The 26,973-nt window shown below is 46.4% G+C and overlaps 1 protein-coding gene across 4 annotated transcripts in view; it reads left to right on the top strand.

Moving 5' to 3' along the window:
- Positions 1 to 399: 399 nt before the first annotated feature.
- dlgap1b (discs, large homolog-associated protein 1b) overlaps positions 400 to 26,973 on the top strand; it is a gene marked incomplete at both ends in the record, with an annotated part of 94,932 nt that continues 68,358 nt past the window's right edge. For 3 of the 4 annotated variants that reach the window (XM_083653620.1, XM_083653619.1, XM_083653621.1), the window contains 4 exons: positions 400 to 1,482; positions 4,117 to 4,331; positions 11,993 to 12,170; positions 18,752 to 19,010. In XM_083653620.1, the coding sequence (XP_083509746.1) occupies positions 400 to 1,482; positions 4,117 to 4,331; positions 11,993 to 12,170; positions 18,752 to 19,010 (1,735 nt within the window). The remainder of the gene's footprint in view (positions 1,483 to 4,116; positions 4,332 to 11,992; positions 12,171 to 18,751; positions 19,011 to 26,973) is intronic. The other variant, XM_083653622.1, reaches the window with a different exon arrangement.

The raw sequence follows: 26,973 nt of genomic DNA, 5'->3' as shown, positions 1-26,973 counted from the left end.
TTGTGTGCTGAAATCTACTAGAGCAAACAAGAGATATGGGAGAGGAAGCTTGAGGACACGTCTTGATATCAGGGACCACATGCCAAGCTATATTTAGAGAACCTCCTTTGGCGTTTTGAAGGACAAAAATAAAAGGATGAAACAGAAGAATAGGCCCGAACTCTTGTCAACATCAGCGTGTTTTTGCATCTGCTGCCTATAGAGCCAAAAGACATCTTCAAAATGAAGGCAGATGAAGACGTTACACTGTGCTGTGAGTGTATGCAAATATCAGGTATTTATAATTGTCTTTTCTGTCTGTCTCTCTTCCTCATGGCGGTGTGTCTCTGTAGAGCTCGTTTCGGTGCCCGTGCAGACTTCCCTCGGCGGCAGTTGGATGTGCACGTCGACGCGGCCACGATGACGATGAAAGGCCTGTCCAGCAGCCGCAGCCACCACCACGCGGTGACCTGCGACCCCTCTTACGACTCCATGACCCTGGGGCACACGGACCGCCGACCCTACTTCCTCAACCCCGGGGACGCTCACCCCGCCGACCACCCCTACTACGCCCAGCGCAACTCCTTCCAGTCCGAGTGCGGTGCCTACAACGATCTGACCAGCTGCACCTTCCCTCGCAGACACTACAGCTCGCATCATGAGCTTAAAGAGGAGTGTGGCACGGTGGTGCCTTACACCGGGGGGGTAACAGGGGGCAGTAAAGGCGGTGGAGGAGGTGGTGCTGGTGCTGGTGGAAATAACAACCGCATCCCTCCCAACCTGCTGGAGCAGTTTGAGCGCCAGGCGCCGGTGCGGCGTGACGGATACCACACGCTGCAGTACAAACGCACGGCGGTGGAGCACCAACGCAGCGACAGCCCCGGACGAATCCGCCACCTGGTCCACTCTGTCCAGAAGCTCTTCACCAAGTCCCACTCCCTGGAGGGGCCCTCGGGGTCCGGGGGAGGGGGAAGTGGGAGGTTGAACGGCGGCAAAGCCAGCCCAGATGACCCACCCTCCTGCTCCGGCACCCTGAAGCACAGCAAGCGCGGCAAGAGCAAAGACCGCTCCAAGTCGGAGCCTAAGATGCGCTCCGCTATCTCAGGCTACTGGAGCTCAGATGACACGCTCGACCGGGAGTTGTGCCTCTACCGCCACCAGCACGTGGGCGGGGGCCCGCCCTCTGGGGTGATGACCATGGGGCGCCGCCCGGACAAGTCCCAGTCGCAGTACTTCATGGAGTCCTACAACACCATCAGCGCCCACTCTCTCAAGACGTCGCGCAGCAACAACGACGTGAAGTGCTCGACGTGCTCTGCAGGGGGCAGCAGTGGGGGGCTGCCGCTGGTGGGGGGGCTGGACGGCCAACTGCAGCTGAAGAAGAGCTCATGGTCTTCTACTCTGACGGTGAGCAGGGCCAGAGAGGTCTACCAGAAGGCCTCAGTCAACCTAGATAAAGCTCTAGTGAAAGCCGAGCAGGGACGCACCTGCCACTTCCTACAGGTAGGACTGTTAAAACAGCCCCGCCTCTCGCATCTCATGCCGCATGCGTCTTGAGGGCCCAGTTGCTCCTGCATGTTCACATGTGTTTGTGTTTATTCACATGTAGGTATGTGGACCTCATCCTGTCAATCCCCTCTCTCCCAAGACATTATGGAATGTGTGCTCTTCTGGTCACTTTATCCCTGGTATTATCATCCAACACTGTCCGCTCATCACATGTCAGACTCATCGCATCACTGCATGGGAATTGCCATACATGAGCATGTAGATGTCTATGCCATACACTGCAACACGGCTATACTGTGTATGTCAACAGTCAGGATGTTCACTAACCCTAAGATAAGTCCACTTCTAAGTTGATTTTACAACCAGTGTCAACGAGGCCAGGCACATTTATTTTATACTTTGGCCTTCACAAACACCAATGCCAGAAGATGTTTGCAAAGCTTGAGGACAGATCTGCATGTCAGACAGGGACCACACAAGACAAGCTATATTTAGAGAACCTCCTTTGGAGTTTTGAAGGACAAAAATAAAAAGACGAAAGAATAGGCCAGACTCTTGTCAACATCAGCATGTTTTCCCATCTGCTGCCTATAGAGCCAAGAGACATCTTCAAATGAAGGCAGATGAAGACGTTACACTGTGCTGTGAGTGTATGCAAATATCAGCTCTTTTCAGCATCTAAGAGGCCAGGCACATGCAGCTTGAAGCAACATTTCTTTGATCAAAGCAGAGGTACAGCACAGCACTATGTTCTCAAAGCTTATGGACAATTGACGCTTAGCAGCACATCTCTGTGGCTACAGAGGCTGTAGTGATAGTAGCAGTGGTGTGTGTGTTTCTGTGCATGTGTCTATAAGCCCACACACACACGCATGCACGCACGCACGCACGCACGCGCACACACACACACACACACACACACACACACACACACATACACACACACACACACACACACACACACACACACACACACACACACACACAGTGTGCACATACACACCAACTCCACCCCATGGCCCTTCTCTTTCTCTGTTTGGGGAAAGATAAACGAGGAAGCGATCCAGCTTGAATACATTTCCTCACATCGGGGTGAGCTGCAAATATGAGCCTGAGGAGAGAGAGATGGATGGAGGGGGAGAGAGAGATGGAGGGAGGGGGAGAGAGAGATGGACGGAGGGGGAGAGAGAGATGGGCAGAGGGGGAGAGAGAGATTGACAGAGGAGGAGAGAGAGATGGACGGAGGGGGAGAGAGAGATGGACGGAGGGGGAGAGAGAGATGGACGGAGGGGGAGAGAGAGATGGAGGGAGGGGGAGAGAGAGATGGACGGAGGGGGAGAGAGAGATGGACGGAGGGGGAGAGAGAGATGGACGGAGGGGGAGAGAGAGATGGACGGAGGGGGAGAGAGAGATGGAGGGAGGGGGAGAGAGAGATGGACGGAGGGGGAGAGGCATGGCAGAAAGACAAACGTGTGAATGCATGTTTGCTTAAAAAGGAGCGAGAAAGAGCATGTAAGGGCGATGGGAAGGTGTGGACAGAAGCTCTACGTGGCCATGCATTTTAACAGGCTGGAAAATGGATCGAGCAGATCAAGGAGGGATGCTGGCGCTGCTGTACGGCAACATTACTCCCAGGCTGAAAGAACCATCGCCTTTTTCTTGAAAGGGAGAGGAAGTATGCAGACGTTTTTTGAATCCTTAAAACAAACTTGACGTGTTCTTTCTTCCCCCTGCTGGGATGGGATCTGTATTTCAGTCCGTGCTATTCACACTCAAATTAATGCCAAAGCCTTTCTTGCACTTTCGCAACGGTCAAAGGTTAGGATGTGTTGAGCATCAGTAATACTCTGCCGCGTGCTGCTAGCGCCATAGCATTAGCATTCATATAGCCTATCAGCATTAACATTCATATAGCCTATCAGCTTGCCACTGAAACTCAACTTCATTATAAATGACAGTAAATGTTTTTTTCTGTGTCATCGCAGACCTCGTCTGTCCCAGGATGTTAACACGGTCTGTCGTTGGTTGCCCCTGACGTCAAGGTCGGCTTGGTTTCCTAGTTACAGTCTGTTGAATTGATTCTCACGCACTTTTTTCTCTCACTCTGTATCTAATTTCTTTCACTTCGGAGCTGGTGCCCTAACAGCCACTCACATCGGGACTGCAGCGGTTCTGCTGGACAAAACCGCCTTTGTTTTGCTCCTCTCTTTCACTCTCTCTCTTTTAGATTAGGGCTGGGAGATAGCGTTGATGCTTGTTTTACCTTCATTAGTGTGTGTGTGTGAAAAGTCCCAAAAGCAGACAGGGGCCGTGGTGCTGCTACTGTAACATTTTGTCAAAACAATTAAGTCCCTGATTTTCATATGTCGCATGCGTTCAAGGACACCGGCACCCACAACCTTATGGTAGGATGAGGGCAGGCTTCGCTGCCATGCTGTTGCTATCTGTCAGTGTTTTGGATGGTGTGAAGTGCAGTGTGCCATGCAGTTGTTGACTTCAGGCTGGGGGAAAGAGAATGCCTCAGCACTCTTGGGTCTCCTTGTTTTCTTGTGCACTTGTGTCCGTACGAGCTCTGAAGTCCGGAGCGTGACATCTGTTCCTTCTCCTTATCTCCCCTCGCCTCTCCAGGTGCCTCAGGACGAGTGGAGCGGCTTCTCCCCGCTGGGGAAAGATGAGGAGATCCCATGCCGGAGGATGCGCAGCGGCAGTTACATCAAGGCCATGGCCGAGGAGGACAGCGCCGACTCGGACTGCAGTCCCAAGCCCTCGCCCAAGGTGCAGGCGAGGAGGGCCAGCTACCTGAAGGCCACTCAGCCGTCCCTCACCGAGATCACCACGCTCAAGTGAGTGCATCGTGACATCTGTGATTATCCGTGTGTGTGTGTGTGTGTGTGTGTTGTGTGTGTTGTGTGTGTGTGTGTGTGTGTGTGTGTGTGTGTGTGTGTGTGTGTGTGTGTGTGTGTGTGTGTGTGTGTGTGTGTGTGTGTGTGTGTGTGTGTGTGTGTGTGAAGGATATATGCAGGAATCAATGCAGGGAGAGTTCGTTTTAAGACCTTTTCAATATATTTTAAGACCTCAACGGCACTTTCGTGACATTAGCGACACATATACCGTAAATTCCGGACTATAAGCCGCACCTTTTTTCCCGTTTTTTGGGCTTTTTTGGCCCCTGCGGCTTATATAACGGTGCGGCTTATCTATGGATTTTTTTTTTTTTTTTTTTAAATCTCTTTTTTAGCACTTTTTCTAACTATAAATCCTATATAACTATAATAAGTTTTAATTTCCTCTCTTGCCCTCTTTTCACCACACTGTATGACACTGTATGACACTGTGTGCACTGTAAAAAACAACACAGGTGGTGTTGTGTTATGTTGTTTTGTTGAAATGTTAATAAATGGGAGCTTCCTCAAACAGCCATCTCTTTCCCGACAATCCCCTCTGTGCATGAACCCTTACATATGGTAATTAAACATTAAAACACAATAAAAAAAAATAAAAAAAACCATTAAAACACCCGCGGCTTATAGTCCGGTGCGGCTTATATAAGAAAAAAATAGTCAACTTTGCAGGTGCGGCTTATACACCGGTGCGGCTTATAGTCCGGAATTTACGGTACATATACATTGATTTTGAGATTGCAAAACTCTTAATTTTGTCTTAGTAACTTCTATGGAGCACTGTTTCAATACAAGCACTTTGCACTTTAATTTCTTATAAGCAATGTAATAAAATATAATTATGGATACTGCACCTCAGTGACTCAGGGACTTTTTTTCTTTTGTAGTGTGCGGCTTCTCCTCATGCCGGTTGATTTGATACGTAACTCTACTACTCCTGCCTTTATATCCTTGTTTTACATTCACTGTGTTTTACATAATGTTCACATTTCCTAAAGCTGTGTTCAGCATGCATATTTGGATGTGCCATGTGAGTGAAACAGACCAACAGAGCGGGAGGGAAGGAGAGAGAGAGGGAGGGAGGGAGGGAGGGAGAGAGAGTGAGAGAGAGGGAGGGAGGGAGGGAGGGAGACCTATGCAGATGGAAGCAGCTAGTGTCAGGTGCCGGCAGCCGTTTTGTTTACCTGTGAGTGCCTGATTCTCCCCAGCTTAATTACCTGTCTTGTGTTTACAACTCAGACACACACTTATATCTTCATAGATAGCCTCTGTATCTCTAGGATCAAACCAACACATTCAACACACTGCTATAATTGAAAATACATGCTGGCTGTCCACGTACTGAAATCTCGATAAAATAAAATAAAACATATTGTAGCGAATCATGTATTCGCCCAAGGAACCGGAGACTTGAAGTTGGTACAGGCTTTTATTCTTGGCTTCTTATGATAGCTCCTAGCGGTAGCCTCACTGCTAGCTATACACACGGCCGGTCAGCTCGCTCACATAGCTTGACTGACTTCCGCCACGCGGCAGCATGGTCACCTACACACCCTTCCCCCTAGGAACAACCCACACATCTCAGTTCCTAGCTAAACACGGAAACACCACATTACACGCCAAAACCCCGGATCGCTACAATATTCTTCAGATATGCACTGTGAGTTGTAAGCATCAGTAAATACATTCTCTCCCCCAAGGCAATGTTGTTGTTTTTTCGGAAAGATCTGAGGTTAAAAGCCGAGCTGTATAAGATGGGCGGTTTTTATGAAGTAGTTTTCTTTTTTTGTTGCAAAAGGCATTCTTGGTGCAGCAGCAGATTCTTTTCACAGTGTGTGTTCATAAAATATTCAACAGTATTAGAACCCAGCAAGTGGGTTTCTGATTCAACGTCTTGAATCACATCAAGTTGACTACATTGTTCACACTGAAGTCCAGCAAACCTTTTAACGTCGCTGACGCTAACATGTTGGCCACTTTTTTCGTTTGTGCATTTTCACACTCACTGTATCTAGTACTGTCTTGTGGGTGTATCCTTTCTGTTGACAACAGAGCTTTGATTGACAAGTTGATGGCCAATCACTGGAGGTAACTACAGATGTCAATTGTAAACTGGTGTTGGACAGATGCTAGCAAACACTATCAGATGGAAGCTAAGATTAATTGTAAATGATCAGCGGCAGCTTCTTGCTTGATTGTTGACTGAAGGAATGGCATCAGGTGCTTGCCAGTGAAATTGTCATGCTCACGGTAAATTGCCCTCTTGGGCTTTGTGCAAATTGATACGATGACTATCTTCTATGTATGTTTGATGAGTTATTTTGGAAGTACTGTATGTGAAAAAGTAACAGTCTAGCTAGCAGTCACAACAACAGTCACATCTGTTGTACTCACACAGTGAGTAGGAGGGTGTTGTGTTTGCTGGGATTGGGAAAGATGGGTAAAAAAAAAATAACGATATTTGTTATAATATAATATAATAATATCATTCTTCATACATTCTTCTTCAATACATCAATAATTTTACCCAATTCTAAGCCGATTTTACAACCACTAGGAGCAAGTTAGGGTTTTGTTTATTTGAAGTTTTACAAACAAACCCTCATTTTCAATATTCCTTCACACATTTACAGACCAAATGCCTCATAACCAACCGGAAAGCTGGAAGATTGAGTTTTTCAATGGAATGCCTTTGAGAATTCCTTACCTAGTGGAGAAAATGAAAGATTTAATGTAAAATCAGATTTTCCTCAGCAGCTGATTTGAGATGTTTTCAAGGGACACAGTCAGGGCCGTAACCAGGGTTCCGAAATAGGGGAGGTCCAGCAAGGGGAGGCGGCGGCGGCGGCGGCGAAAAATATTTGAGTTTTTTTTTCTCCTTTTTTAGCCATATTTAGAGTAATATATCATTTTAAATCAACATTAGGATTATACTGTTGTGATGTCATTATTCAGTATATTCTCTTTCATGTCACCACCTGCTCAGCTCTCCTGTCAACATAATTGTAACTAACAAACACAAACTGTTTTAGCCAAATTCATATCAAAATGACACCTACGAACACAGGTACACAACCCAAGCCGTACACAACACACAAAGTCATCATCGATAATAAAAAAAAACATACAGAGGGACATTTATTTATTCCTGATAGGAACGATTGAAAAATAAAATAAAATATATTATGTTGTTTTTAACTTTACACCACCTCTTTTTGTTACTTATTGGGTCATGAAACTGAAACCATATCATATATGCAGGTGGCATATAGCCACCTGCATACCTGACTTCGGGAGCTTGGCAATTGGCATCATGCATGATTAGCCAGTAGCATCCCAACGTGTCACACAGGTAACATTACTTAAGAGACAGACTAGACACTTACTTTCTTGGTTGTTGCTAAAAAATCTGTCAGTGTCACTCACTGTCTGTCGTTCACTCGCTCACTGTCTCGCAGCTCGCTCACCTTCAATTATCTCGCCAGGCAGACAGACAGTCATCACTCACCACCATGCTGCTGCTCTTTCGGAATCAAGTTACCGCGGACGCGGCGTCAGATGACTTCCTGCCTGACCTGCCTTTCGTTTCAAAATAAAAGCGATCCCGTGTTTTTCATGCTTTTCCATGCAGATTGTTTTATTTTTTTACAATCTTCGTCTCAGGACACTCTACAATTTTCTGTTCCCAAAGTCCGAACTGAATTGGGGAAGAAAGCTTTTAGGTTCTCTGCACCCACCGCATGGAACAGTCTGCAGTCTGATCTTAAACTTAATAGCTTAGTAACCTTAAATGGTTTTAAGGCTATGGTAAAATCTCTTGAGAACAGGCTGTCTGTATGCAAATGTTTTATTTGATCATTTTAATGTTTTTCAATTGTATGTGTTTATGTGTTTGTTTGTTGTAACTTTGTGTTGCTGCTGTTTCTTGGCCAGGTCTCTCTTGTAAAAGAGATCTTTGATCTCAATGGGACAAACCTGGTTAAATAAAGGCTAAATAAAAAAAAATAAAATAAAAAAAATCTCTGAAATATTAGGGGAGGTCCGGACCTCCCCGTCCTCATAGCTAGTTACGGCCATGGACACAGTAAAGGAATCAGTTTAGGTGAGCAGTAGGCTATCTTTAAAAATGTATGTCTGTCATCCACCATTCTCTCAACTTCACTGACACGACAACTCATAATTAATGCAGTAATATGTCTGAATACATAATTATCTCATACAGTATAACAGGTTGACAGCATAATTAACCTTAAGCTGAGTGCACACACATGCTGGAGACTGAGACAGATATGTATCCAACCCCCCCCCCCCACCCCAACACACACACACACACACACACACGCACGCGCGCACACACACGCACACACGCGCGCGCACGCACACACACACACACACACACACACACACACACACACACACACACACACACACGCACATACACACACACAGAAGCACAAACACTTGGGTGCGAGTGGTGCAGCTTGGGGCCTACTAATGAGTTGATAGGAGCCCGGGGAACACCATCATCATCTGATGGAACCCAATCATGGAAGAAAGCAAAGTGCAGTGCTGCACATTGGAGATAGAGAATGAGGCAGCAGCAGCAGCTGACATCTTGTTTTCACACTGTGCATCTGGGAGCACAAGTCTGTGTTACACTCCGCAATGATTAAAACAATCAGCTACATTGTTCCATTATGTTTTACAGCCTATTTTGTGACCATTGTCTCTTTGCTTGGTGAAGTATTGTCCCTGACAAGATGCAACATTTGTTTAGCTAGCCTTAATCCTTATTAAAACACATAGTGCACACATAAAGCAGGTGTTTAAATGGCTCTATAGGATTATTCCTTGCAGAGAAATAGACAAATAAGCTCAAGAGAAAATTACATGCTTTCTTGTTTCACTCACTCATTAACAGCCGTCTTTCCCCCATCTTTGCCTGTTTGCTACAAACTCATTTATTTCTGGCCTCGACTTTGATCGTGTTTATTTTTATATTTCTCCCCCAGAACAGACATCCTCTGAATACTAGGTTGCAGTAATCACATCTCCATCTTTGTGTCAGTGACTTGTGAGGAGGAGGAAGAGACAGAAGTAAGAAAGAGGAGACGGGGGAAAGGGGAGAAGCGGGAAGAGAAGTTCCCAAGTGCGGAAACGGGAGGAGTCTTGGGAGAGGAGGACCAGGTTACAGGATGAAGAAGACATAGAAGAAGACAGAAGAAAACAAAGCAGAGATGTGGCTGGAGGATTGTAAGAACACTCCGTAGTGCAGTAGAGTCTGCAGACAGACGGCTGACTGGCTGAGGGGAATGTGTTCATTAATGGCACTTGTTTCCGTGGATGGGCACCCTGGCCTGGGACATGCTGACCTCCCTCCTCAGGTCGCACTGATTACAGGCTGGGTCTCCCATTCACGCTGCCACAATAGCCATCCTTCTTCCTCGTTATAATCAAGGCCACAGGGAGTTCAACATAGAGATTTTACTTCGCTTCACACACCCCAGGTGGTTGAAAAGGATGATTCATGCCAATCCGTGATTGGTTACATTTTTAAATTCATATCTAAGAATTTCTATCATCAGCCGACTTTGCACTGGCTGGATGACAAATTTTGCTTTTGCTCATTAAGTCAGGTCAGAAAATGTTAATTAACAGTCTATTAAAGTTGTTCTTTTTCTGTGAACCTGTCAACACAATATCACAGCCCACTCTTGGCTGCCAAAACAGCAGATTGAGAAACCCTCGCTTAAATATGCAGGAAAACCCTACTGTCACCTCCTCTCGAATCCTCCTATTAAAAAGAATGAACTGTGTTTAAAAAATATATATAATAATGTGTCAGCAAGTTTTAGACTGTACATAGCTGAGTAAGCATTGTCAGGCTTTGCTTTTATACAGTAGCTCTGATTAGATTCTATTCCATGTTAAATAGCCAGGAGACTCATTTGGAGATGAGTTTCCAAAATAAACCATCTTTGAGATGCATAGTAACCCATACATCCAAGAATCACCACCCCTATTCCCACTTCAATACCTCATCCATCCTTCCACTCCCCTTCCCTTCACTCACCCCCCCATCCCTCACTCCATCCCTTCTTCCATCCATCCATAATCCAGTGGGCTTGGCTGTGGTAACCACGCTCTATTTGAAGGAGGACATACATCATTCCAGCAGACTGGACCTGGAAGGAGAGAGTCATAAGAGTTAAGAGTTATAAGTGGTCAGAGTTTGAGGAGGCCACTGAGTTGCAGAGAGGAAAGCCAGTCAGCTTTTTAGCTTTTTATTTCACATGATTAATGAATTGTTTAGCTTGCGTGCAACACACACACACACACACACACACACACACACACACACACACACACACACACACACACACACACACACACACACAGATGCACACACACACACACACACACACACACACACACACACACACACACACACACACAGATGCACACACACACACACACACACACACACACACACACACACACACACACACACAGATGCGCACACACACACACACACACGCACAGATGCACACACACGCACGCACACGCACACACACGCATGCACACAGGCGTGAAGGTGGCGAGCGACAGCCCACCTGCTTGTCAGAGGCAGCTGTAATGAGACACCTATTTATCTTGCTCGGAGAGAGAATGTGTTTAGTGTGAGTGTTTTCCTGTGTGTGTGTGTGTGTGTGTGTGTGTGTGTGTGTGTGTGTGTGTGTGTGTGTGTGTGTGTGTGTGTGTGTGCGTGCGTGCGTGCGTGCGTGTGTGTGTGTGTGTGTTTTCCTGTGTGTGCTTTTGTGTTTCTGCCTGTCTGTCCTCTACATTTTTATGTAAAAGTCTCTGAATTCAGTGGATCACACACACACACACACACACACACACACACACACACACACACACACACACACACACACACACACACACACACACACACACACACACACACACACTTCCCCTTCCCTCGTACTGTTAAGGGTTTAGAAAGTGTCTCAAGGACAGACTAGCTAAGCTGCTGTGAGTGTGCCTTGATGCTACTGTGCTTGTTGATTAGATAAGGGTGTCTCCTCAAGCAGTTGTGGATTGATCTCTATCTTTTGGGTTCACTCTGCCAAGTACTTTGCAGTTATTCTCTCTCTTGCTCTCTCTTTGCTTGTCTCTATCTCATTTTGACTCTCTCTCTTTCTCCTTCCATGACTTTACCTCTGCCTCTCTTGCTCTTTTGTGCCTCTCTCTACCTCGCTTTCTCTCTACCATGCTACCCGTCTATATAGACTGGCTTGAAGACTACTGGACTATCAGTTCTCTGAATTTCACACACACAGTTTGCTCCTGTGTTACCGCTCTGACCTGTAAGAAGAGTCTCTGTCTCTCTCAACTCTAATTCACCGAAGTATAGCAGTCTAGATGCTCATTCAGCCCCAAAGTGATAGGTTAGAATACAGTTAGCAAATTCAAAACAGCATTTAAATCATAAAGAATTAGCACAGACGCAACAAGTTCACAATGTGTGAAATAGAATAATAACTGGTAAAAAAATATGGTCCAGTTACTCATACCTCCTCTCTCTGTCTTCCTGGCGACAGGATTTCCACAGAGCACTCTCCCAAGCTGCAGATCCGAAGCCACAGCTACCTGCGGGCGGTGAGTGAGGTTTCCATCAATAGGAGTCTGGACAGCTTGGACCCGGCGGGGCTGCTGGCCTCGCCAAAGTTCCGCTCACGAAACGAGAGCTACATGAGAGCCATGAGCACCATCAGCCAGGTTAGTGGCACCCTGCGGGCCCCTGCCCTCCCGCCATCGGCCCCTACATCCCTCTACCTCCACCAAGGTCGTGCAGGAGGGAAAACATCCCCCCCCATAGTCGCCCCCTAACCCTAAACTCATCAGGTCACCAAAAACAATGCAGATTCATTTTGCATATGATCTCACGCATGTCTGAAAACTGTAAAAACTGGTATCACAATGATTCAGTGCCTTCTGATGACATCGCTGGTCCACACTTAACTCAAGTCAACTCTCAATAACTGTCAAACTTAATGACTGTCTGCAAAGCGGTTTAATTTTCGGATATGTGTGAGATCATTTGCAAAATAAATCAGCATTGGTTTTTGGTGAAGTATCCCTTTAAGCTCAGCCAGTCTACGTCGAGTCTTTGTTCTTGGCCGCAGGTTTGCCTGTTGCCAGTTCCAGTTGACCAAGTATCAAGTGTGTCAAGCCTGTCAAGTGTCTGCATATGGATCCACTAGTGAGCTGAGCTGCTGGCACCATCAGTTCAGGTGCCGCAGGCTCTCTGTTCCTGAGCTGTGGACACCATCAGTTCAGGTGCCACATGCTCTCTGTTCCTGAGCTGTGGACACCATCAGTTCAGGTGCCACATGCTCTCTGTTCCTGAGCTGTGGACACCATCAGTTCAGGTGCCACAGGCTCTCTGTTCCTGAGCTGCTGGCACCATCAGTTCAGGTGCCACAGGCTCTCTGTTCCTGAGCTGCTGACACCATCAGTTCAGGTGCCACAGGCTCTCTGTTCCTGAGCTGCTGGCACCACCAGTTCGCAGGTGCCACAGGCTCTCTGTTCCTGAGCTGTGGACACCATCAGTTCAGGTGCCACAGGCTCTCTGTTCCTGAGCTGCTGACACCATCAGTTCTGGGGGCCGCAGGCTCTCTGTTCCTGAGCTGTGGACTCTGTTCCTGAGCTGTGGACACCATCAGTTCAGGTGCCACAGGCTCTCTGTTCCTGAGCTGTGGACACCATCAGTTCAGGTGCCACAGGCTCTCTGTTCCTGAGCTGTGGACACCATCAGTTCAGGTGCCGCAGGCTCTCTGTTCCTGAGCTGTGGACACCATCAGTTCAGGTGCCACAGGCTCTCTGTTCCTGAGCTGTGGACACCATCAGTTCAGGTGCCACAGGCTCTCTGTTCCTGAGCTGTGGACACCATCAGTTCAGGTGCCACAGGCTCTCTGTTCCTGAGCTGTGGACACCATCAGTTCAGGTGCCACATGCTCTCTGTTCCTGAGCTGTGGACACCATCAGTTCAGGTGCCACATGCTCTCTGTTCCTGAGCTGTGGACACCATCAGTTCAGGTGCCACAGGCTCTCTGTTCCTGAGCTGCTGGCACCATCAGTTCCAGTGCCACAGGCTCTCTGTTCCTGAGCTGTGGACACCATCAGCTCAGGTGCCACAGGCTCTCTGTTCCTGAGCTGTGGGCACCATCAGCTCCGGTGCCGCAGGCTCTGTGTTCCTGAGCTGTGGGCACCATCAGTTCCAGTGGGTCCCTCGACGATTCATCCTAGGCCCTTCCCTCATTCGGGAGTTCCATGAGTCCGACTGGGCGCCAGGTGGCACCGGTGGTGATGAGGTCACCAAGGATGTCAACAGTGATGATGTCATAATTGATGATAATGTCGTCATTGATGATTTCACTGATGATGTCACTCTTGACATGATTGTTCATGACTGTTGAAGGTTATGATGCCACAGTGATGTCACTGTTGAAGGTTTTAATGATGTCATCCTTGAAGATGATGATGTCAACAGTGATGATGTCATAATTGATGATAATGTCATCATTGATGATTATACCTGACATATGATGTCACTGTTCTTCTGTGGTGTTTTATGGCAGTTGACATCATTTATGTTGCATTGCCGCCTCCTTCTGGATTTATCCATCCACTGTTTCCCTACACAGCTTAAGATCAGATTAAGCAACAGTCTATCTCTAGCCTTTGTTCTTTCCTGCAAGTTTGCCTGTTGCTCCTTCCGGTTTAGCAGGTATCAAGTGTGTTAAGCCTGCGTATGGATCCACTAGTCTCCCACCTAACAGATCAGAGGCATATTCACAATCGCTCATTAAACAGTGTGCAGTTGCCAGCCCCCTTACCCTTCACTCTGATACTCTCCTTCTGCCTTCGTGCCCTTTGTGAAGCAGAATGACAGGCGGGAGGAGCTTTCTTGGATTTGGCCTCCTCATTTGTGAAGAAAAACAAGAATTAACATGCAGGCATATGAATTTGACCAGTAAGTTCAATAGAAATGGGTGGTCATGTGCCCTTGATTTGATAGATATTGAACATAGTGAAGAATTGGCCAGGCCACAGTGGAAGCGCTCAGCCATCAGCGATAAAGATTTCAGACAGGAGAGCTGTGTTATTGTCATGGCTAGCACAAAATGAGATATTAGTGGGCTTTGACTTTGAGCACAGCTGACAGCTTGCTACTTGGTCATGATTTGGAGCGGCAGGAGAGCTTAGCTTACCTTTTCGCCTGGAGGAATCTGTGCCCCCCCCCAACCCCTCCCCCCCCCAAAGCCCAGGGGCAAAGCTTTGTCTCACCACCTGAAGGATGGACCCTGGAGACATCCCTTCAATTAAGTCCTGGCGTGGAGCAGACCCACAGGAGAACGTGACACTAGACCCTGTATCTACAAAAACACACCTGTAGAAAGGGGTGCTACTCAGCCCTCTCTGTCTATCTCTCTCTCTCTCTCTCTCTCTCTCATGTGTGTGTGTGTGTACATAAAGTGTGTATGTATGCACACAATTAAAACAAGTCATATCATTGGATTGAATCGAGGCCCGAAAACCTTTCTGACTCCAAGCTATACACACTTGCACTGTTCCTGACACACTGTGTCTCTTCACTGACACACACCCAGACCATCCCAACACACTTTGTCTCTTCACTGACCCAGACCATCCCAACACACTGTCTCTTCACTGACACACACCCAGACCATCCCAACACACTTTGTCTCTTCACTGACCCAGACCATCCCAACACACTGTCTCTTCACTGACACACACCCATACCATCCCAACACACTTTGTCTCTTCACTGACCCAGACCATCCCAACACACTGTCTCTTCACTGACACACACCCAGACCATCCCAACACACTTTGTCTCTTCACTGACCCAGACCATCCCAACACACTGTCTCTTCACTGACACACACCCAGACCATTCCAACACACTTTGTCTCTTCACTGACACACACACAAAACATCCCAACCGCTTACACATCTCCTACACACCCACCAGTCTTTTCCTCTCACCATGCAAGTCTGCAACAAGACTTGCAAATTTGATGTTGTCTTTTTGTTTATTTGATTTACAGGCCCTCGTTTGAAGCCTATTCAAACATTCTACAGTAAAAGCCAAACTCCAGTAGTTGGTGCTGTAGGCGTAGTTACATCCCTGTTGTCACACTCCAGTTCCCAGTAGTCTTAGCAGTGACACTTCCTTAATCTCACCTGTCATACCAATACTTCTCCAGTCACAGCACTCGTAGTTCCTCACTTTGTTGGATGGAAGTTTTATCCTACAATGATTCGTCCCCCCTGCACTCCTTGCACATTCTTTTATGATTGAAAATTATGTATATATATATATATATATATATATATATATACCGTATTTCCGCTAATAGTAACCGGGGCCTTTATTTACTGAGCCGCAGAGAGCCCCCGTCCTATATTAGAGCAGAGGCCTGTATTCGAGTGAGGCCTTTATTTCTTAATATTAAACTCTCATGGACATACTCCTTTATTTTCATGACTTTTATTGCAAAATATTGCATAAAACCAAACAACGCAAATAAATATTGGTGGTCACTCACTCACTCAGTATCCTCCTCCTCCTCATCTAGTATGTCGGTATCCTCCGCGTCCTCATCATTCAGAACAACAAGTTCATTGTTGACCAGTTCCTCTTCATCTTCCTCATCCTCGGCTGCCTGTCTGTTCTCCTGGTCCCGCTAACGCAGCTGGGCGAGAGCCTCAGCGGCGCAGGGCTGTCCCTGCTTGAAGCAGTGGATGAGGTTGTCTTGACTCCCGTCAGTTTTCACAGACTGTCCACAAACTTGGAAGGACTTTTTGATCAGATCCTTGTCCAGCTTGTCCCAGGCGGCGATCACCCAGTCCACAAGCAGGCGTCGAGCAGGCGCTTTTAGGTTTCCACCTCCAGCTGTGTACTGCTTATCTGCGTCCCCAGCTATCCACTCGTCGTAGGCATCGTGCAGGCTCTGCTTGAAGGGCTGATTCCACATCACACTGTACCAAATGTTCCGCTGCATATTGCACAACGCTCTCTTTAAACTTAACGTCAAACTTTCGTCTGGTTCGTTTGGTCTCTGCGTTACGTCCGGTTACGTCACACGGTAGATGCGTTGTGTTATGGGAAATTTACAGTACCGTATTCACCGTAGTTTTTGCTCCTTCGTTTTTTGTTTTTTTTGACCCGGCCTGTATTGAGGGAGGGGCCTTTATTTGTCCGCGCAGGCCGTGCCCCCGTCCTATATTAGAGCAGAGGCCTGTAATTGAATAGGGGCCACTAATAGCGGAAATACGGTATATATATATATATATATATATATATATATATATATATATACTATACACAGTATATACAGTATACACAGTATATACAGTATACTGTATGTATATATATATACAGTATATATACTGTATATATATATATATATACCGTATATATGTATATATATATATATATATATATATATATATATATATATATATATATATATATATATATATATTGTATATATATTTTTTATTATTATTATTATTTCTTTTTATTATTATTATTATTATTACACATCACTTAAAGCTACACTAGGCAATTTCGCACACTGGCAGCTCCAAAAGCGAGAGGTAACTGTTCAAACAATTTGAACTTGAGTACCCAGGAATTATGTGATGTGATGTTAGCAAACTGCACACAGCAAGCTCATGTTAACCAAGACCTTATACCAAAGAGATAAGAGGCTAAAGATCTAACATGAGATAAGATCTAACATGAGATAAGATCTAACATGGGCGAGTGCAGCTTTCTCTGGACGGAGCGCCCACTCGCTGCTGTTCAGGAGACAGTTTGTATTTCAAGTTTGGATGCATGGCTTTCTGTGGGCAGAGAAGTGTCCATATCCAACAGCAGCATTTTTGGTAAATAGGCCGGGTCTCAATTAGGGGATCATAGGATGCTCTTCTCTATTGCAACCCCACTTTGTAATTTAGGCTGCAGTGTATTTTTTAATCTTGCCTAGTGGAACTTTAATCAACTGATAACTCTGTAGATGAAGTATTGCAGCACAAAGTAATGTAGCCGGGTAAAACCCATCCTGATAACGTGATCTCACATCCTGTTTCAGTCTACGTATCAATCTGGGGCCGGTTGCACCAACTGGTCTTACACTGGTCTTAAGCTAAGTTGGTCGTAACTTTACGACCTAACAGCTACGCCGGTTGCACCAAGACGACTTAAGCCTTATTTTCACTAAGACCAGGCGTAACTCCTACGCCTCGTCAGGAGGAGGCGTAGCAGAGATCTCCGCGGAGACCTTTTTGACCGTCATCGTCGTAACACCGCCAGTTCGCCGTCTTTGAAAGCATGACGTTAGATTATAACTAACTAGTTGTGTGGCTTAGCCTTCCCAAATGTTGCCGTTACTTTTTTAGAATGTAATACATAGAATTGGGAACGTTACATTCAATTTCATTCAGACTCCCTGACACTAATCGCCGCCGCCATTTTCCCCCGGGGCTTCCACAGGAGGAGGGGGGTGGGAGGAGGGAGGGTGTAGTGACGCACATACAGTAGTGGGTGACGGCGCGAGGCACATGTGGGCCAATCAGAGGGCATTCCCCGACAATTCACATGAACGCGCATTGCTACGACCAGCGTAGTTAAGACCAGAGTAAGCCATGTTGGTGCAACAGGCGTAAATCCATGGTCTTAACTAAGACCGACGCAGGAGTTACGACCAGGCATAGTTAAGACCAGTTGGTGCAACCGGCCCCTGGACTCTGTGCCATCCACATCCATTTCAGTGGGCGGGACTTGCCTTGACAGACAACATCACCAAATCCAATCCGAATCCAAAAAAGATGAAAACATCTTTTCCACCGAGAAACCTCTGCTGGTGCATACACTTGTTCTTTTTACTGTCTTTGTAATTATTGTTAACTGTTTACTAACGTTAACGTTACCTCTTGTTGCTTTGGGAGACGCCATTACAGTGCAGGCCTCTGATTGGCCCAGTTACATTCTAATTTGTGGAAATCTCTGGAGGCGGGAGGAAGTCCAGACTGATGCGTGGAGTGAAACAGAATGTGAGGTCATGTGATCAGGATGGCTTTACTTGGCTATAAGTCATGTTGCCTCTATTAGCTTTTCTAGCCTAATGTCTGTTGTCTTTGCCCTGCATTGGGCTGGACTGTGCATTTCTCTTTTCCTCTGTGCGTGGCTGCACACGCTCCTGTGTGCGTTTGCGCTTGTGTGTTTGTGTGTGCGCCTGTATCCATCCGATTCCCCTCCTCCGCAGGTGAGCGAGGTGGAGGTGAACGGGCAGATCGAGGCCATGTGCGAGTCGGTGTTCAGTGAGATGGAGTCGCAGGCGGTGGACGCCCTGGACCTGCCCATGTCGGGCTGCTTCCGCATGCGCAGCCACAGCTACGTGCGCGCCATCGAGAAAGGCTGCTCCCAGGACGAGGAGGAGATGGGGGGGATGGTGGTGGTTGCCAGGAGGGCCATCTCGCCCCCGCGCACCACCACCACGGTCAGAACCATCCAGAGCAGCACAGGTGAGCGACCGCAAGCTCTCACACGTGTCCTCATAAACGTGCTAGCATTCATAATCCATAGCCAGTTATATATGTGTGCGTGGAGATGATGCATTATAGATGTGCTGTGTGTTTAAGTTATACATTATGCACAGCATGTGTCCAGTGTCAGCAGAGAATTATATAAATGAGTACTGCAGTTACTGCAAAGGGTGATTTATCCTTAAAATAAAGTGCACATAGAACCGGCCAGTGGTTTTCGTCAAATCCTGTCCTGTTCCTAGAGGAAAGAGCCACCTGGGTTGGATGACTAGGGAGTAGTTTCACTTTGCAAAGGCAGACCCAAACTCTGTGCATGACGATCCATCTGACCCAGTTTCCTCTCAGAAACAATATGATGAACGCAGAACTGTTTTCCTCTCATAAGAGCTTATTCCAGCTTTAAGCTCAGTGGCAGGGTCTTATTTTAGCCCTCTTGTGTGCCTTGTGGTCCGGGGTGCTCGGCTTTTCCAGCATTACTGCTGCATGCAGTATTGATGTTGAGTGCTGTTGGCACTGGCCAAAACATATTCACTTCTCTTTTTTCTGTTTGCCACTGTAAATCCACACGTCTTTCCCTTCCATTGTGTGCAGTGAGTCACCGTCGGCCACCGGGGGCATCGCCGTTCTTCTCCGCTTCTGTTTAATTATGCCGATTATAAAACACAACATTTCCCCAAACCCGGCGACCAGGTTACAGTCAGCTCGTTAAAATCATTGACTTGCAAATTGTGAGGATGGCAAAAGCAGGCCCATCAATTGAAAGGGCTCGCTGTTCGCTCTGAGCAAACATTCATTTTGTGCCATTTAAGATTTGCTTCAATTGACTTCCTCCTCCAAGACGACTAAACGATTTCCTGTCTACGCGGCTGATAGAAGGCTGGCCAGTTGCAAAAATGTGTTAAAATGTGAAGTTGCGGCGAGCGACGTTCTCATCACGCATCTATCGACAGTTCAAGCTGTACAGTTCAAGGCAACGGTGGGTTCAGTAGATTTTGTTCTATTGTGTAGTGGTAGTTATTGATCTATAAAGAGAGATTGATAAGATCAAGAGAGGGACATTCAGTGCTCCTTCCCCCGAGGAAGGGAGAGATAATGAAGACCATTCATCAGGTGAAGTGTTGTTGGGAACAGATCCATGGCTTTCATGCTAGACAGCTGCTGTGCGCTGCTGAGACGGATAAAAAAAACAGATGAAACATGATCAGATACAGGTGCACTGTATCACTCCCCCCAGACCCCCCTCTCTCTTACTCTCTCTCTCTCTCTCTCTCTCTATCTCTCTCTTTCTCTCTCTCTCTCTCTCTCTCTCTCACACACACACACACACACACACACACACTCACTCACTCACTATTGCTCTAGCTATCTTGTACACACACCTTGCAGAAGTAAATGTGATCAACGTCCACCCTGGACGGCTCATGGTGGCTCAGTGGTTAGCACTGTTTGCTCACAGCAAGAAGGTCCTGGGTTTGGACTCTGGTCCGTCCCGGGACCTTTCTGTGTGGAGTTTGCATGTTCTCCCCGTGTTCATGTGGGTTTTCCTCCGGGTGCATGCTCCAGTTTTCTCCCACTGTCAAAGACATGCATGTTAGGGTTAATAGTCCTGCCAGTGGCCTGACCAAGGCACTGTTGGCCATTTCATGAAGATACAAAATAAGACACGGCGCTCAATTAAGTCATGATAATATTATAACAACTGGCTGCTGGATCCTTAAAGTAGTCAATATTAGATTGCCGCCAGAATGAGTCTTAAACCCGACAAGTAGCATCGCCTGGTTCCCTCGTCTGGATGTCAATGTCTTTTTTTCTATGGGGATTTACGCACGCTCGGTGCCTAGGCTCGGCCGCTGTGCGGCCTTGCCCATAGCTCGGCTGCTGCGTGGCCTCGCCTGCCCTATTGTTTATTGTTTATTGTTTATTTAAAAGGATCCCCATTAGCTGCCGCCGAAACGACCGCTAGTCTTCCTGGGGTCTAAACACAATACATTAAAAGCAATTGTAAACTGTAGACAGTAAAGTGCAGTAGTAAAATAACATAGTAAAGACGATAAGATATTGTCAAATAGTAAAAAGCAGTACAAAAATAAGAGAGAAAGACAACAATAGTTTGGTCAGCTAGTTATGTAGCTGGCCTATTGCCAAGAAATCAAGTGATCTAAAAAAGACACTGTACTATTAAAAAATATAAAATATTGCCGTGTGTGTGTGTGTGTGTGTGTGTGTGTGTGTGTGTGTGTGTGTGTGTGTGTGTGTGTGTGTGTGTGTGTGTGTGTGTGTGTGTTGCTCACTAAATGTTATTGCATCAGTGATGTCACAATGCCTCCTTGTGTGTGTCTGTGCACCCCATTATGATATCACTGATGACATCATCTGTGTGTGTGTGTGTGTGTGTGTGTGTGCTCCCCACATCTGGCGATGTGGGGAGCAGTATCGTGGTAGGTACTGATGGTATGGGATTGCTACAGATTACTGTCATAGCTGTACTACTGAGCAATTCATCACCTCCTTAGATATCCGCTATGAGTCGTCGGTCACTGTAATTAATTAGCCACCTCTCCTCTTTCTCCTCCTGGAGAGAGGCTGTGATTGAAGAGGAGAGAAGAGGAAAGGAAAGGAGAGAAGAGGAGAGGAAAGGAGAGGAGGGGGAGAGGAGAGAAGAGGAGAGGAAAGGAAAGGAGAGGAGAGGAGAGGAATGCAGAGGAAAGGAAAGGAGAGGAGAGGAAAGGAGAGGAGGGGAGAGGAGAGAAGAGGAGAGGAAAGGAAAGGAGAGGAGGGGAGAGGAGAGAAGAGGAGAGGAAAGGAGAGGAGGGGAGAGGAGAGAAGAGGAGATGAAAGGAGAGAAGAGGAGAGGAAAGGAGAGGAGAGAAGAGGAAAGGAAAGGAGAGGAGAGGAGAGAAGAGGAGAGGAAAGGAGAGGAGGGGAGAGGAGAGAAGAGAAGAGGAGAGGAAAGGAGGGGAGAAGAGGGAAAGGAGAGGAGAGGAGAGGAGAGGAGAGAAGAGAAGAGGAAAGGAAAGGAGAGAAGAGGAGAGGAAAGGAGAGGAGGGGAGAGGAGAGAAGAGGAGAGGAAAGGAAAGGAGAGGAGAGGAGAGGAAAGGAAAGGAGAGGAGAGGAAAGGAGAAGAGGGGAGAGGAGAGAAAAGGAGAGGAAAGGAAAGGAGAGAGGGGAGAGGAGAGAAGAGGAGAGGAAAGGAGAGGAGAGGAGAGAAGAGGAGAGGAAAGGAGAGGAGAGGAGAGACGAGGAGAGAAGAGGAAAGGAAAGGAGAGGAGAGGAGAGGAGAGAAGAGGAGAGGAAAGGAGAGGAGGGGAGAGGAGAGAAGAGGAGAGGAAAGGAGGGGAGAAGAGGAAAGGAAAGGAGAGGAGAGGAGAGGAGAGGAGAGGAGAGGAGAGGAAAGGAAAGGAAAGGAGAGGAGAGGAGAGGAAAGGAAAGGAGAGGAGGGGAGAGGAGAGAAGAGGAGAGGAAAGGAGAGGAGAGAAGAGAAGAGGAGAGGGGAGGGGAGGAGAGAATAGGAAAGGAAAGGAGAGGAGAGAAGAGGGGAGGAGAGAAGATGAAAGGAGATGAGAGAAGAGGAGAGGAAAGGTGAGGAGAGGAAAGGGGAGGAGAGAAGAGGAAAGGAGAGGAGAGAAGAGGGGAGAGAGAAGAGGAGATGAGAGGAGAGGAGAGGAGAGATAAGGGGAGGAGAGGAGAGAAGAGGAAAGGAGAAGAGAGAAGAGGGGAGGAGAGGGAGAGATTTGAAACAGAGGAGGGGGAGATGCTTTGATGCTGACTGCAGTCTGAGTGAACGCTCACCTTTCTCGCCCTCTATCTTCCCCCCACATGCATTAACAGAGAGACACAATAATGGAGATGTGTTGTATCGCAGCCGTATGCCAGCCATGTGCCCTGTTCACTGTGCACGCACGCACACACACACACACACACACACACACACACACACACACACACACACACACACACACACACATGCGCACGTGCACGCACACGTACACTTGCGCGCGCGCACACACAGGCACGTGCACACATAGACATGAAAGGGGGCTTGAGCCCCTGCCTTTTTTTCAGTCTGTAAAAAGTGCCTTTTTTTTTCTTTTTTTTTAAAATTATAATACATTTTTAATTTTCATTCCAACAACACATGAACAAAACAAACAGCTCAGACACATGAAAAAATAAAATAAAAAGTGCCCTTTCCTGACCATGAATGCATTTCTAACGATGCTTTGTATGGAAATTGCCCTTTCCATGCCATCACTGAAGGCAGCATTCAAAGAGAAATGCCTTTTCCGAGCTCTCTTGACCTTGAATGCACCATTTGTAATAGGCCTCTGCATGGAGCAGTGTTTTTCTAAACCGCCCCTGAAGGCACCAACCCAAAAACGCATGTGGCCCGTCCCCACCCACTCCAGCAGTGCGCACTCCACTCAGCCAGAGCAACCATGCAGATGGACAGCAGCAGCACAGGCGCACACAGTCTGACAGATATATCAGTCAGTCAACGTGAATCAGGTATGTATGTTTGTCAAAGTCTCATCCTAAAATTAGATATTCCTCTAAATCTGGTTAAAATCGGAATATTTAAAATGAGTTATACCCCTAAATTGGCCTTCAAATTGCCTCAAATTTCCGAGGGCGGCTGTAGTGCCCTTTTATGAATTTGAGCCCCTGCCCCTCTAATGTTCTCTGCACGTCCCTGCACACACACACACACACACACACACACACACACACACACGTACAGATAAACACATGGTAGCTCTTATGCACAGGTTTGTACACTATGCATTATACAAGTTACCATGCATAATGAAAGTTTGGAGTGTGACAGTCTTATTTAGCCCCTTTCTGACATGCAGCCTTCCCCAGTAATGTCATGGGACAGTCCAGTAATGTCCTGGGACAGTCCAGTAATGTCCAGGGACAGTCCAGTAATGTCCTGGGACAGTCCAGTAATGTCATGTGACAGTCCAGTAATGTCCTGGGACAGTCCAGTAATGTCATGTGACAGTCCAGTAATGTCCTGGGACAGTCCAGTAATGTCCTGGGACAGTCCAGTAATGTCCTGGGACAGTCCAGTAATGTCATGTGACAGTCCAGTAATGTCCTGGGACAGTCCAGTAATGTCATGTGACAGTTCAGTAATGTCCTGGGACAGTCCAGTAATGTCCTGTAACCCCTGCATGGGGCATGAATGAATGGGTACGGGGATCGATATCCAGGGTAAATTATGTAGCACCAATCTCCCACCATGTAATATCCCTGCACGGCTCATGTTTGAACAGCATTGCAGGGAATGTCACGTAAAGGGTCACACCCCCTCTCTGCAACTTGAATGAGTCCATTTGAAAGCCACTGGCACAGTTGGCACCTCTCCACAGCTGCCCACCTCAGAGCCTCTGTTCCTTCACTGTCCCTTGCCCCATCTATCAGTGTTGCCACATCAGGCAGTTTTCTGCCAATTAGGCTGTTTTATGTATTATTATTATTATTTATTTATTATTATTATTATTATTATTATTATTATTATTATTATTATTATTGGGTTGCATTCTGTGGGGGAAATGGGTTTGGGTGGGTGCACAGATTCATTTGTTTCCATAAACCTGCAGTTGCTTGTGTGGTTTTGTGTCTTTGGGCTGCAGGAATGAGTGCGGAAGTAGCACTTCGGTTCATAAGGGGAAAAGTGAATGTGCTTTTAGAATGGGGATTTCGGTTCACGGGCGCCGGAAGCAGGGGGACATGGGGACATTTTGTCCCCCTTAACACGTTCACTGCCGTTGACGAGATATCTCGTCTTAAAAAAAAAACGGTTGACTGCCGTTGACTAGATATCTCGTCTTAAAAAAAAAAAAAAATTGACGGTGGGACGTCGATCAACCCCTTTTACATCTCATATTAAAATATGGGAGGTATTGAATGTGTATAATCTATTTTACCGACCCACTAAGTGGCGACAGTGCTCTCCAGACTAGACGAAGCCAAGCAAAAACAGCCGCGTGAGGAAGCCATTCTCATGAAAATGGATTGCCGAAAACGCTTTCGCTTTCGCGCAGGGAGCTGGCGGTGGGGGATTGCAAATTTGCATAATAGATTACGGGTGGAACACACTTTGAAACACGCAGCATAAATAAGACCAGAATCGCAAAAGCTTCATCAAAGCTCTCAACTGAAACCCCAAGAAACGAGCGAGCCCATCCAGACTCGCCCAAAGAGCGGCCGCCAGCAGACAGGAGCAGCAGCAGCAGCAACTCGCTTGTGACACGCCCGCTGCAGAGCCAGGGAGGCAGGAGGAGAACACACATGGAGGGAGGAGTTTGAAGGAGAGGGGGGTTTCCTGCTGTTATGGAGGAAATTACTGTTCAAAACTATTGTTTAGATGTCTGACGTCTTACTGATGCCAAAAATGAATGGTTAAAGTGACTGTTCTATCGAATTTCACAAAAAGGCATTTTTCTCAGCTTAAATTTTCAGACGCTGAAACCATGCTGTATTCAAGTGCTAATGCCTACATAACTACTAACTCTACAAACTAAGTCTTTTAGACAGAGAAAGCACACATTCTATTAGTTCTTTTGAGATATTTTGTGTTCACAAAATCTTAGCAGAAAATAATCCTCGGCTGTTGAAAGATGAGCCAGAATCCTCAAAAAAAACCTTTGGCAGAAGCTACCTACAGTAAAAAAAAAACGGCTGGCAGTGAATGTGTTAAAATGTGGTCCCCCTAAAAAAACAAAAAATCAAAATCTGAGGGGGCAACTGCCCCTGACGCTTAGAGCCCACTTTACACTGTTTACACAGCCTGTGACACTTGTTAAAGCTGTGATGGTTGTGGGATTATTACACCTGAGAGACAGACAGACCCGGACTCTGTACTGCACTCACTAATGCACTTTAGGATGGCTTGAATGTGTTGTCATTGGCTGCTGCTATAATCGTATACGGTTATTGTTATTTTATTTTTGTGTTGAGATTACAAGTTTTGCTCTGTGTTTCGAAGTGATAATAATAATAATAATAATAATAAATATAGCCGCAAGCGGCGATGCGGGGTCCAAGCTTCTGGTGACTTGGGGGTTATATGTCAGATAATATAGACACTGAATTGCACATTTAGTCAGAGTTGATATGTGCACAAGTGTACCAAGTTTGCAAGTAATATGTAGTAAGTAGCAGTGGTGGTGGTAAGCCAAATGGTGGCTGTCAAAGAGGCTTATTAAGCAATGGACTTTTTCTAGGCAAACTGTCATAATTTCAAATCCTAGCTTCCTGATAAGCTTAGATGTGTTAGCCATGAGTGGACAGCTTACTGAGGTGTTGCTTTTGTGGTGTTCCGAGTCCATTGGATGAAGATAGTGTGCTGCTTCTACTGTACACTTCTGATCATGGTTATAGATGTGCTCAGTGAGGAAAGGATTAAACAAACTGTTCCTGAATGGTGATCTAAGTGTGCAATTGGTTGTCACAATGAAAAGCCAATGCTTTTGTAGTAGTGGTGGTAGTCATAAATCTGGTCTGCATAAGCACAAGGCCAGAATTTGAACCATTTGTCTTGAAATTAATGTAAAATCCTAACTATTACTAGATACTCCACATGGTACATTCATAGTGTCTCTGTATAGGTACAGTATAACAAGATTAATATTCAGGTTGTGTAAATCACCCTTTAAGTCAAACTGTTAGTGGCTTAATAGGTTATCAGTTAACAAGTTACTTGTCTGTTATTCAGATGTTTTAAAAGGGTAAGCTTGGGCACAGTGGACATCTACAAGTTGGCAATAAAAGTGTAAGCTCAAGGTTGACTAAAGGAGTTAGGATATAATGCATAAAAAACTGGGACAAAAGACAGCAAAGGAGGCAGATATATGATTCAAACAATAAGTTTTTATTGCAAATAATAGTTTTTATGAAATGAAAAACTTAAAGTAAAAAGAAATATATCAATCCA

The sequence above is a fragment of the Poromitra crassiceps genome (genome assembly GCF_964638095.1).
Source record: "Poromitra crassiceps genome assembly, chromosome: 2".
NCBI lineage: Eukaryota > Metazoa > Chordata > Actinopteri > Beryciformes > Melamphaidae > Poromitra > Poromitra crassiceps.
The sequence above is the reverse complement of the archived record's forward strand: the minus strand, read 5'-3'. Positions and strand labels throughout refer to the sequence as shown.